General features: G+C 47.3%; 1 protein-coding gene across 1 annotated transcript in view; it reads left to right on the top strand.

Moving 5' to 3' along the window:
• The window catches only part of Ptgfrn (prostaglandin F2 receptor inhibitor), a 71,241-nt gene that overhangs the window by 39,786 nt on the left and 17,834 nt on the right, over positions 1–13,621 (top strand). The window contains exon 5 of the mRNA XM_036190454.1: positions 10,483–10,908. Within this exon, the coding sequence (XP_036046347.1) occupies positions 10,483–10,908 (426 nt within the window). The remainder of the gene's footprint in view (positions 1–10,482; positions 10,909–13,621) is intronic.

The raw sequence follows: 13,621 nt of genomic DNA, 5'->3' as shown, positions 1-13,621 counted from the left end.
TTGAAGTCCTGGTGTATTGATCCCACATACCCTGGGGGAAGTATAGGCACTGGCAGACATCAGGGGCAAGCTCTGGGAGGGAACGGGCTTTGTAACTGGAAGGGATTTGTCGGTGACGTGTTCTCCAGAGATTGAGAGAAATAAAGAGGCTAAACTGTGGGAAAGACTCCTTTATTATCCCAAGGATCCTGTCACTTGTTTTCCTGCAGAGTGCCAGCGCCATTGTGAAAATCATCTGTGCACATCTCCAGTGCAAAAGAACTCCAGTAGAACCCCATACCTTCCCCTGCTTTACACCGAATAGGCGCTCCATCAGCATTGGCTGAGTGGGGGGAAAATGTCAGCCCCAACATACAGATCATATAAAACCTGTGCATACAAAAACCAGAAATGTATGCAGGCATAGCCGTGGCTTAGAGTATTCAGAGACCCCTGTGTACAGGGGAACTTACCAGGAGTGTAAATACTATGAAAACAACTGTGTTCTTCTTTCTGCCTCCTAAGTCTTCCCTGTCTGTGACTCATGCTTTGCAGCTGCTTGGACACTCATCTGGAGGCAACTCAGGCCTGACTACAGCCACAGGCCTTTAGTCACAGTCTGCAAACTGCATTCTCTGCCCAGAAACTGAGGCAACCAGAAGACTTTAAATGTCTCTAGGAATGTAGTCTGTGCATTCCCTCAAATACAATTGTGAGCCTATGTAGGATAATGGGATAATGAAGATGTGACCCCCCCAAAAAAAAAAGGCCAGGAAGATAGATGACCTGCTTAATGTTGTGTGACATGGACTGTTGTAACAGAGGCATTTTTTTTTTTTTGCGGGGGTGGGGGAACGGGGGAATGAAACAGGGTTTCTCTGTGTAGTTTTGGTGTCTCCTGGATCTCGCTCTGTAGACCAGGCTGGCCTTGAACTCACAGAGATCCGCCTGCCTCTGCCTCCCGAATGCTGGGATTAAAGGCGTGCTCCAACACAGGGGCATTCTTTCTTTTTTTTTTTTTTCTTGCCAGAGCTGAGGACGGAACCCAGGGCCTTGCGCTTGCTAGACAAGCGCTCTACCACTGAGCTAAATCCCCAACCCCTCACAAGGGCATTCTTAAGAAAGTTGGCTCCCTGTGCAGATCTGACACAGCACCCAGTTTCGCACTTGTTTTCATATTAAGAATTGTAATTTCCGTTTATTGGACACTTGACTTTTTTTCAGGCACTGATGGAAAACTTCATAGGCACTAAATGGTCAGGTGGGAAGCACTGTTGACCATCTTTGGAAAATGTTCCAGTGGGAGCTAAACATGAAGCTAATTTTTGTTTGGGAATGGCTTGGAATTATGGCCTGAGTTGAGTCTGTCCTAAGCATGGTTGTCGTATGCGGGGCACATCCTTGGCTTTGGAAATCAGCTTCAGCACCTGAGATGGCCAGCATCAAGTCTTAAGGATGAGCTGTTCCTGTTTTTATCTTCAGAGCTGTTGTGCCGATTGATGAGGGGGTGGGATGGTCATTTCAGGACAGTAGTGTTACATGGGCCTGATATTGATGGTCTGAAAAGTTAAAGATCATTCTTCATAGCAGGGCAGGGAATTTTTTTTTTTTTTTGAGGGTTTGAAAAAGATCTTTTGCTATGATTTGTGTCCTCCTTTGAAGGAGGAAAAGATATAAGTTGGTTTGCAAAATGAAGAACAAAGCAGCCGACATAAGAATATAATCAAGATCAAAAGGGGCAAAGAGAATCTAAGAATAGATATTGTGAGGTGGTCATGAGGAATTAGTTGCTGCATTTGAGTGCTGAATTTGTGAGTTTTGAAATCGAGACAAAAAAGAGATGTGATTATCCAGTTCTTTGAGGAAAGAAAACATAAACTCTTTCAGAGAGGCAAACTTTTTCTTGGCACTGAATTTGTCCCATGCTCTTTTCATTTCGGGGGCAGTGGATAATGTAATGGACAGTGCTTGTAACTGTTCTTTTACCAGAGGCCGTCGGTCGGCGATTGTTCAAATGGATGTTTCTTATACCCACACTTTCTCAGAGCTGAGGGTCTGAGTTCTAAGTGTGGAAAGGAGTTTCTCTCGCAAAGAACTTGAATTGCTTCAGGAAACAAATGTTGCTTTGTGTTGATCCAATTTAGTGTATGGCTAAAATGTAGAGAGCCGAGCGGAATGCCCAGTTAATCTGCACATTAAGCCATCTCTCTCTGCTATCAGATATCTTAAATGAGCCTTTGGCAAGAGTTGGATACTAATCAGTTTATGGTTGAGCTCTCTGCCCAAAGTACCAGACTTCTGCGGTGTTAATTAGAGATGGTTCCAAAGGCTTGGGATGGGGCAGGAGGGGGGCAGAGCTGAGCTCCACTGTTCAGGCTTAAGAACCTGATTTGCATTCTCCCCCACTGGAGAACCATCCCCTCTTCAGCAGTGTGCCAGCAAGGAGGGTAATTATTTTTTCTTTAAAAGGACTGTTAATCTGCTAAGTAGAAATTCGAATTCTGTGCTGACTCTAGGACATCCTGTTTAGATCTATGGAATTTTTTTAAAAGATTTATTTATTTATTTTGTATACAGAAGAGGGCACCAGATCTCATTACAGATGGTTGTGAGCCACCATGTGGTTGCTAGGAATTGAACTCAGGACCTCTGGAAGAGCAGTCAGTTCTCCTAACCTCTGAGCCATCTCTCCAGCCCTAGATCTATGGAATTTATAGCATGGCTGTTGCCCATGTCTGTCCAGGATTATTCCAGAAGTATAAGTGGTAGAGCATTGGTGTCAGGGAGACTTGCGTAGTTTTCTTGGTTTAATAGGAAAATGCATAAAGTGCTTAGCATAGTAGCTGGTGGTTATATGCTTGGTACATTCTTTGGTGGTCATGGTGATGATTTAGTAGTTCTTGAGGGTCTTCTCCACCAAGTCATTAGCTAGTTGGGATGTAGGAGTATGTGTTTGGGCACCAGGGATTCCAGCATGGAGGAACCGGGAGTGTTTACCCTGGAAGTAGCATTCCCAAGAGGTGCTGGGGCCTAGGGGTTGAGCTAAGCACACCCAGTCCTTTCTACTGTGCTCACAGATCTGGATTTTTATTTCCCTCTCTGAGAGCAGTAATGAGGATGAAGAGATTCGAGGGCATAGGTGTTCTATTTGAATTATCATAATGCTCTGAAATGGCCAATGCTGACTTCTGTCATGATAATAATTCTGCTTAGGCTCTGCAGAGCAATTCCCCCTCCACAGGACTGTATTTGTAGCCACCTCTGTTTAAATATTAGAGAATCTTTATTATACAAATGACCATGCTAACGCTTTGACAGTCAGCTATGCATTTGGCTCCTCTTCAGTACCTGCCTGCTGTAAGATCCACAGACGGAGAATGTTTCTCTAGCTGGTGCCTTCCATCCTTTCCTCTCATACTAAGACTACAGTTTGAAAAGGGGTGCTCGAACATGCCCCTGTGGAACACAGTGGGGGAATCAGAGTTTCTCAGCTATCGCTCTGGGCTCCTGTGAGAAAGCCTTGGTATCCCAGGGGTAGAATGAACTTGTCGGAGTAGGTTGGGTTGGGAGCCAGGCCATGTAGAGAGAAAGTCTCCCCTGTAGTTCTGCTCAAACTCTATGTAAACATTCTCTAACTTAGCTCGTCTAGGCTTCAGTCTTGTTTGCTGTTTAAAATGTATAGAGAAATAATACTAATCCCATAACATTGTTGTAAAGATTGATCAAAATAACAAGGAAAGTATTGTGATCTGCTGCCTGGGATCTAGAAGGCCTTCAATAAATGCTAGTTGCCACCACTCTTGTTATTGTAGAATGGGGATAAGGTTATATTCCTTCTCTATAGAATTGTTAGAGTAAATGAAAGACATCTGTATACCTTGCTGACACATTGTAAGGAAAGTGGGCGGCTCCTGAAAAACAATAGATAAAAAATACTCAAGTCTGTAACTTAGCCCGTGATTCTCAAGGTGTTTCAGTGTTTTGAAAGTTACCACAAAGAAATTCAATGATCCTTGTTTCCAGTAGAATCTTTCTTCGGAGGAGGGTCACCTGGGAGTCTACAGCTTTGGAGATAGTGTTTGTGTGTGAGCAAGTATGTACCCAGATTAGAAAGCAGGTCCCTGTTTTCACATGCTGCTGGCATTCCGCTTGGAGTAGCTCCGTGTTCTGTAAAAGAGCTGATAGCGTGGGTTGTTGTTTGTTTTCAGCTTTTCAAAACAAATTTACAAACATTCACAGTAGAAGAAATAATTACCAGCTTTAACTATAAGTATCTTGCTCATCTGATTTCAGCTCTCTTTCCTCCCTTGGAGACACACCCACCCATGTACATACATACCCATACACACACACACACACACACACACACACACACACACACACACACATTTTATCTCTCTCTTACACTTTCTTTTTTATCTGCATGAGCATAAACCATACCTGAGATGCCATATCTTTTTTTTTTTTTGGACAGGATCTCTTTCCTTCTGTAGCCCACATTGGCCTTGAACTCAGCACCCTCCTGCCTCTGCCTCTCACATGCTGGAATTACAGGCGTGCGCTGCCCCCCCACACACACACACCCTCCAGATACCACTTTACTACTAAATACTTCAGGATACATCTTATCTGATGAGCATTCTTCAAACATAACTCTCCTTGCATTCTTAGCTGATTTCTTGATGAGATCAGGCAGAATGTAGCAGTAATCAGTGGTGAAACACCATGCCAAAAATGAGCATTTTTATGCAAAATATTGAATTTAGTCCAATTCAGCCAGTATGCTAATATCTTTGATGTAGAAGGTGCTTTATGCATAGCATGTGCAGATGGATGCTCTGGGTAGTCCATAGCCTTGGGGAAGGAGTCCTGTAAGGTTCCGTGAGATATACATACAATTAACAGAAGTTCAAGGCAGTGTTCTAGTAGAATCTCCAGAGAGTGGGAAGCCTGGAAGGTGGTAGGATCTCTGCTGAACACTTTCTGAATGAGAAGTGGGGATATGGGATGATGTGCCGAGCAAGATCAGAGGAGGCATCCTGGGTTGCCAAGGGGAGACCACAAAGAAGGGGCGTTGTACCAGAGGCCTACAGAAAGACACAACCTCTGCAAACCGTGTTTAAAATTGTGAAACAACAGAAAAGGACACCTTCTGCACAAAACAGAACAAAACAGGAACCCACGACCTGACTCCTGTCACTCCTGACGTCATAGGCAGCATCCTGTCTTCTCTGAGAGTGTTCATCTGAAATTGACTCACAAAGTGGGTAGACAGCTCAAACTAGCCTACTCCCATTGAAGAGCAGCCACCCAAGCCCATGGAGACAGTGTCCTGTCCTGCCAGTGAGATTCTTATAACCGGATGCGAGTGTTCTGCAGCCCTACTGTCTTGTGCCCCTTCCCATCTCCTGGACTCACAGGAAGGAGACAGATCCCTTTCAGGGTGGAGAGTGGAGTAGAGTGGCAGAGTCTATTCGGCTATTTCCTCAACAGCGTGCTCTAGATGATGAGTAGAGGGTATGACAGGGAGGACAGCCGAAACGAGGAGCAGCGAAGTTCCGAGAGAATGGAGGGAGGCGGTGCGGGCCTTAGGTTGGGTTCAAATGGTGAAGGTCTTGAATGTAGGCTGGGGCACGTGCTCTGAACCAAGCAGGTGTGAGGAGGCCCAGGAGGTTTGACTGTGACTCAGCAAGTCTATCTGTGTAGAGGGCCACAGTGAGGGTGGTGGTCCCCGCGATTTCACTCTTAACTGCCATGTCAGGCTTGGAGTGGGAAGAACGGAAGGGGCACTGAGGAGGCCTACTCTTTCGGGGTGTGGAGGCAGGAGGGAGAGGGAAAGTGGAGGCGGAACTCCACCCCAACCCACCCGGGGCGGCCAGGAGAAAGGGCAATGAGAATGTGGTCCTAGGAACAGGCAGTGGAGAGCTGCGGGTTGGGGGGAGCTGGCTGTGCTTCTTTGGAGTGGGTTCCAGCTGTGTTTCCCTCCATGTGCACACTGGTGAGGGAAGGTGAGGGCTGGGGTGGGTTACGTTGTGACCTGGCTACACCTACGATGCTGCAGAGCCCCAGTCTGTATGCCTGACACAGCTCCGCACCTGTGTTGGGTTGTGACGTCTATACAACATTGAGTGGGTGAGTTTGGGGGAGAGCCAGGGAGGGGAGGAGAAGAGGGTAGGGAGAGGTACCTGGTGGGGCTCTTTTTCACTGACCACTAGAAGGTCAGTTAGTCATGTTTCCACTTCTTAATCTTCTTTTTAATTTAACTGACTGACCAACTAAAATTATATACATATATTATACATATGTGTTATGTCCGTGTCTCTGTGTGTATGTGGTTTTGGTTTTTGGCATTTTGGTTTTGTCTTTACTTTTGAAACAGGGTCTCACCATTGAACTCTGGCTGGCCTGGTACTCACAATGATTCTCCTTTGCTTCTGGAGTGCTGGGATTAAAAGATAAACACTACCACATCTGGCTTAACATTGTATGTATTTATGGTGTACACCATGATACTTGATATATGTTTGCAGGGCTGAATTAAGCTAATTAACGTATCTATTACCAATGATTACTCTGACTGTGTAGTAAGAACATTTAAAATCCATTCTCAAGCACCTGTATATAGACAGTCACCTAAGAATAGTCACCATGTTGTAAATGAGCTTTCTGGATTATCTTCTGTCCAGTAGAAGTTTGACATCCTTTGGCAGACCCCTGCCCCTTCCCTGTCCCAGCCTCTGAGAACTACCACTTTATTCTTCGATGCTGTGAGTTTGACCTTTTTTAGGTTCCATGAGGCATTTGTCTTTCTGTGTCTTTATTTTGGTGAACACAATCTATCAGGTTCATCCATGTCCTTGCTGATGACAGGATTTCCTCTGTTTTAAAAGCCGAAAAGTGCTGTAGTGTGTGCGTGTATCCTACACTGCCTTTCTCTGTTCCTCTGTTGACACTCAGGTGGACTCTCTCTCCTGGCTACTGTGGACAGTGCTGTGATGAGCATCCCCTGTCATTCATCATCATTTTAACAGCCTTTAGAAAAGGGTCACTTGGGAAGAAAGCGCCTGTGGGTGGAAGGAAACCATGAAAGACAGGAAGGTTTATTATTAAAAAGTACATGATCTGAGAACAGAAGTCCTGAGGGGAGCAACAGGGCAGCTCATTTCCTCTGGCCAGTCGGGCTAGGGTTCAGGCCCATGGGAAGCCATCCTCTGGTCACATTCCCTGTGGCAGTAATTGGCAATGTCATGGCCAGCACACCCTTTGGTGTCCTGAAAATTGTCCTGTTGAGCAGTAGAGCTTAGAAACTGTAAAGTTTAGTTTGGAAGAGAGCAGGTTGGGCTCCAGAGAGATGCTGGTCTTGAAAGGTAGGAAGGATACAGCCCTGGGGCTAGAGCTCCCACCTGTGAGCCATGTGAGGCAGTCACTCAGCTCTGAAAGGTGTTCCTTCTGGGTATGAATGGGAACTGTGAGTAGTAAATAGTGTATGTGTGTGCTTGTGTATGTTGATGTTTACTCCGGGAACCAGGCTGAGCGTCTTTCTCTTATTTTATTATTTGTGTTGGGGCGAAGGTATAGGCACAATCAGGTCACAGTAGACGTGTGGAGGTCGGAGAACACCTCTTTTCCACCTTGTTGAGGAGGCTCTCCTGCTGTTTCTGCCATGATGTGTACTCCAGACTAGCAGGCCTGTGAACCTCCCGGTGATTCTCCTGTCTGTGCCGTCCATTTTGCCATAGAAGTGCTGGGATTACAAGGAGTCCCACCAGGCTCTTCATAGTGGTTCGAGAGATTGAACTCAGGCCATTCAGTCTTGCACAATCAGTGTTTGTGCTTGCCACGCCGTCTCTCCGCCCCTCTATGGTGATGTTAGGAGGTGTAGTGATAGTCATTGTCTGCATCGTCACAGATGAGGTGTCAGAGAGCTTAAGAAATGTGTTCAAGATTGTCTGCAGGTCAATGGCTGAAGCAGGATCAGCACCCGGTCCGCCTGCTGACCCCTGGCGCTTCCCAGCTGCAGACCGTCTGCATTCCTCTCCATGGCCTCAGGAAGTAGTGTGCAGGCTGATGCTGTTGCATCAGAAAGTGTTGCCCATACCGTACTCCGAGGAGACGGCTCTGTACACGGCAGTGAGGGTGACTGCAGCCACACAAAGTTGAGAGCAGTGTCTAGGGTAGCTGTGTTGCATATTTCTATGTCGCTGGCTCCAAGCTTCCTCCACACTTGCCAAGAAACTCACGCTAAAACCCCTTGATAGCCTTGCTTCTTCCTCCTGACACTTTTCCTCTAAGCTCCCTTGTGTTCTCTTGAATGGCAGGTGCCCACTCCACAGTGACTCCAGTTCGAGTGTCTCATCCCCAAGCTTCAAATATACTGCCTTGTGCACAGCAGGCACCCAGCGACTTTGCTAGTTTCATACCAGGGTTTCTAGAAAACGGTGTGCCACCTTGCTGTGTACACACCTAGTCCAACTCTGTCGTTTCCACGTGAGATGAACTTGGTTGTTCTGTTCTGCTTTTCAGTCTGAACCACATTTGGGCATAACAGAAGGGTCTAAAGCCTTGATTGTGGGGAGCTGAGGGTCCTGCATGTCCTGTATATGACAGCTTTCACGAGTTCCTGGGAGGTTACCCTGCAATCACCTGCTGCTGGGAAAGCTTATGACATGTTAGCCCCCTTCTGAGAAGTGGGAAGACAATCTCAGAGCCCATCCACCCCCTGCACTGCTGCCCACCCCCCCACGCAGTGAAGTGAGGCAGCTTGGTCCTCTCTAGCACTGATGTCGTCGCAGCAACCTATGGTACCTACTTACACAGCATCCACATCACAGCAGGGCTGCTCACACAGCCACTCAGGGGCCCTGTGGGTTTACTTCTATGGTGGAGCCTAGTCTAACTCACAATTAAATGCTTGTGAAGATGACATTTGAGAGAATTAAGATTTTGAGTTCTTTCCATTTCCTAGCCCTGTTAATCATTCTCGGAGAAGTCATGATGTTATAAATTTCATTAGAAGTGTAAATCACAAAAGAACAGTTCCTTGACCTCAGCAGTTTATAATCCATGTGAGTCATAAATAAAAGCAGCAAGAAATAAAACAAAATTGCTAAAGGTGATGGAGATAAAGAGAGCCCTGGAAAGTGGAAGGTTCCGTTTAAGTTGAATGATTTTTTTTCTCATCAAAGGCAAAGTGCTTGGAGAAAAAAAAAATGTAGACATTCTAATAACCTTACCATCAATCCAGGGGATATAGCTTGAGTTCTTCCTGTGTTCCAGGATCTTGGGGATGAAACTCCCAAACAAAGAGCAGTTGCAGAGTGGCTAACTGGTATAGGAAAGACACATGGGAGTTCAGAGAAAGAACGCCATCCCCAGGACACTGAGGCTTGCAGAACATCCCAAACACTATTGTACCACAAGGGCATCTGCCTGTGTTGTGGTTGAAAAGCCTATGGACGGGTTGTGGGGAGGAAGGCAAGCTACCAAGGGGTTCTAATACAGGCTCCTTAAGGAGGCAAGTGTGGAGGAGGCCTGCAGCCAGTGACGGACAATACAAACATGGAAACACAGTAGGGAAGGGGGTGGTGATATTGGTCAGACTTACCAGGACCCGGTTCACTGTGAGGTGGTTTCACAGTTGGCAGAGTTACAGGGTGAGTTATTTGTGGCAGTGAAAAGAATGTCCTTTTGGGGAGTCTAAGCTAGGGGGTGTTGGCTGACTGAATACAGATTCAGTGGAAAATAGCAAACGAGGATAAGAATATGTATGAGGATAGGGACCTGGGGGCTTTGCATTTGGGGCACAGCCAGGAGTGTCCAGAACTTGAGTCCTTGTGGGCCTCAGACTGTGGGTTGTTCGCTAGGTTAGAACTCGGCATTACTCTTCCAGTGGGAGCATCGGAGGTCTGTGGGCTTGCATGGCATCCCAGAGATAGTCTTGATAGAATGTGGACCCTAAGTTTCTGAGATCCTTCCCAAAGACTCCAACTGCCTGGAGCACCTGTTAGTTTCCCTCATTCTGTGTAAAAGTGGGGGTTCTGACCCAGAACATCTGGCTTCTGGCCATGGGCATTTTCTTTCTATTTTTAATCTTATTTTTTTTTTAATGTGTATACGTATTTTGCCTGTATGTATGTCTGTGCACCACATGTGCATGTCCTCAGAGGCTATAAGAGGGGATTGGGTCCCCTGGAACTGGAGTTACAGATGGTTATAATTGCAGTGTGTGTTTTGGGAATTGACCCCAGGTCCTCTGCAAGAGCAGCAAGTGTTCTTAACCTCTGAATCATCTCTCCAGCCACCTTGGCAGTTTCCTTAAGGCAGATGTAGGAAGAAGTGATTTACAAGCATTGAGAAACACTCTTATAGGGTCTATGCTGCCCAATACAAAGACATGGTTTCTATCCCAGAAGCTGGTAGGTTGGACAGTTTGTCAGAATATGAGTGGTCCTAGCTTGTTCCTTTGGCCACATCTTACATTGCTGTGTTCTCTCTCTCCTTCAGAGCCAGAATACCAGGTTTACTTGAATGCCTCTAAGGTCCCTGGATTTTCAGATGACCCCACAGAACTGCAATGCCGGGTGGTGGACATGAAGCGCGTGGAGGCCGGCGTCCGACTCACCGTGTCGTGGTACTACCGAATGAACCGTCGCAGTGACGATGTGGTGGCCAGTGAGCTCCTTGCAGTCATGGACGGGGACTGGACTCTGAGATACGGAGAGAGGAGCAAGCAGCGGGCCCAGGGTGGAGAGTTTATTTTTTCTAAGGAGCACACAGACACATTCAGTTTCCGGATCCAAAGGACTACAGAGGAGGACAGGGGCAATTATTACTGTGTTGTGTCTGCCTGGACCAGGCAGAGAAACAACAGCTGGGTAAAAAGTAAGGACGTCTTCTCCAAGCCTGTCAACATATTCTGGGCCTCAGAAGGTAGGAACAGTACGCTGGTCGTCGTTCAGTTTGGTTTCTTACGTCATCTGTCCGGGTCTGTTTCTGTTACCATCCCCCTGCCCACTCACTCTGGAAACCCATATGATGCTCTAGGGAGCTGTAGTCACCCCACAACCCTCTTTAAACTCACTGTCACTTCTCCTGTGTCCTCAAGCTGAGACCCTGTCAGTAGCAAAGCCTTGCATCTCCTGAACTCCACTGTTTCTCTTTTCAGTCGCCAGCCTCCTCTCTGAGAACAGTTGTCCCAGGAGCCCTCGTTGGTCCTCCTGACTCTAAGAGGAGTCAGGTACCCTCCTTGTTCCTCAGGGCAGTTTCTACCATTTCCCTTGAACCCCAGAAGTCTCCCCTGCATCTCTTTGCCCAGGGCCAGACCTCTTCCTCCTCCCTCTTCCTCATCTCCATTCCCATCGAGAACTGGATCGACTCCTGGGTCTTCTGCTCATTTGCTGGCGATGCCAGCCCGGCTCTCACGGCCCTTCTGTTACTGCTCCTGGCTGGCCGGCTTTGTTGAAGTCATCCTGGGAGCTTTCAAAAGGAAAAGATCCCAGGAGAAATTATGTTTGAAGTGGTCTGAGGTGTGTGTGGTCTGGACACTCGTATTGAATCATCTAGGGTAGCCACTGTGGAGAACCCTGGCGTAGACAAGGCTTTCGTTCTCGGTCCTCTGTCTCCGTCTCTCTAAGTGTCACATCCTCTGTCCCTTTTGGTCCTTCACTCCTGATTCTGGACATCAGACCCGCTCACTTCTGATAGCTGAAACCCAACCCCTCCATAGCTGAAGCTTCACATGCCTGGTTCTCTCTGCACACAGTCTTTCTGGATCATTCCCTATAGTGCTTCAGTCCTGTTGATCCTGCCATCTGCCATGGTCTTTCCTCTTTACTGGGGCTTCACTTCTCTCACCAGGAAGTCCAGCATGTTCCTGTAGCGCTCCCAGATGTGTGTCCAGGGCCAAGGGGTAAGGAGAACTAGATGCTCACCAACTGATAGCTAGCCTAAGGTCCCAGTCAGTCATGCCCCTCGCTGGCATCCTTAACTCTCTCGCCACTGGCTTGGTCTACCCTATATTCTGCTTACAGCACAGCCCAATTCAAAGCCAACTTGGCTGTCTCCTTGGCTGCATGTGCAGAGCTAGATGCAGTCAAAGAAAAAAACATTCCAGCAGTGGTCTGCTCTCACTTGAAACCTCCAATCCCTTCTGTCACACGGGCTCCCAACATGGAGAGCCATTCTGGTTCCCTTCATGTGTTTACTTCCCCACTCTCCTAAGTGCTAATTGCACACCACCTGCTCTCTGCAAACATCCTCCCCCAGCCTCCATCAGCTTCTGGCCTTGCCTCTCCACCCTATAAAAAGACAGTCAAAGGAGAACTTACGTCTGCCATGTCCGGCATTGAGCCTGTTCCTCACCCTTACGTCTTAGCAAAGGTCAGGCCCATGACCCTCTCTCTCATGTCTTCGGTATTCCCTCTCCTCTGGTCCTTTCCCAGCAGCCTGTTGACATTGCTCTTAGGGAAACTAATTTTGATCTATCTTCTTCTTCCATCTGTCCACCCCCCTGTCCTTGTGTAGTGGTGGATTTGATTGAGCTATATTTACTATCTTGAGTTTCTCCTCCATCTCTCTGTGGTACCGACTTTTCCCTTCACGGCACATGTGAAGATCGCCAGACATCAACACACTGCAGACGCCTGTTGTCAGTGTCTTTCCTGGACCAAAAGTGCTTTGGCTTTTCCCATGGCTGGTGGGCTGCCTTCCCCATGCTTGTTTCTATCCTCATTGGCTGCTGCATCTCAGCCTTCTTTGCTGCTTCCTGTCCATTCTCCCAGTTCCTGTACAGGACACAGCATCAGGACGTGGTCCCTGGGTTCCTGCTTACCTCCTTACCAATGTCTTCACACTCTACATAGCAGTGCCTGACTCCCAGTTCTGCATGTTTATCCCAGCATGCTCTAGAACTCTAGACTCTGTGATATGCTGCCTGCTTGCCTAGTAGGCACCTCTCAGACTTGTGTCCAAAGTGGAACCCCTGGCCTCTGTAACCTACCTTCTTCCATCTTTAGTTGCTGACCTAAACCTTCGCCTCTGATTCCTCATTCTTTTTATTTTGTTTTGCTTCGTTTTTTGTTTTGTTTTTGTTTTGTTTTGTTTAATGTGCTGGGGATTGAACCTAGGTAGGACCTTGCAAGGGTTGTGCAAGCTGGCCATAACCTGACTGACCCCTTACTTCCCCTTTTTGGTTGTTGTTTGATTGATTTGTGGCCTTTTTGTTGTGAGAGGTAAGATCTCATGTATCTCGTCATCCTCAACCTCACGATGTAGTGAAAGGTGGCTTTGATCTCCTGACTCTCCTGCAACTACCTCCTAAGTGCTGGGATGACAGACACCACCATGCCCAGTTCTAACTCCTCATCTGGGGACTGGTTTGGAGTCTCACGGCTTCTCACGCTTCACTCTTAATGAGCACTGCCAGCTCTCATCCGGGCTCCTTGCAGCCACACTTAACCACACCCTCAGCAGCTGGACAGTGGTGGCACATGCCCTTAATCCCAGTGCTTGGGAGGCCAGCCTGGTCTACAGAGAGAGTTCCAGAACAGCCAGGGATACACAGAGAAACTCTGTCTCAAAAGAAAAAAAAAATCACACCTTAGCATCCATTCAGGTCATGAAAGTCTTCCACCCTGAACTTCAC

This window comes from Onychomys torridus, chromosome 6, assembly GCF_903995425.1.
Source record: "Onychomys torridus chromosome 6, mOncTor1.1, whole genome shotgun sequence".
Classification (NCBI taxonomy): domain Eukaryota; kingdom Metazoa; phylum Chordata; class Mammalia; order Rodentia; family Cricetidae; genus Onychomys; species Onychomys torridus.
This window is presented reverse-complemented; position numbering and strand designations above follow the sequence as displayed.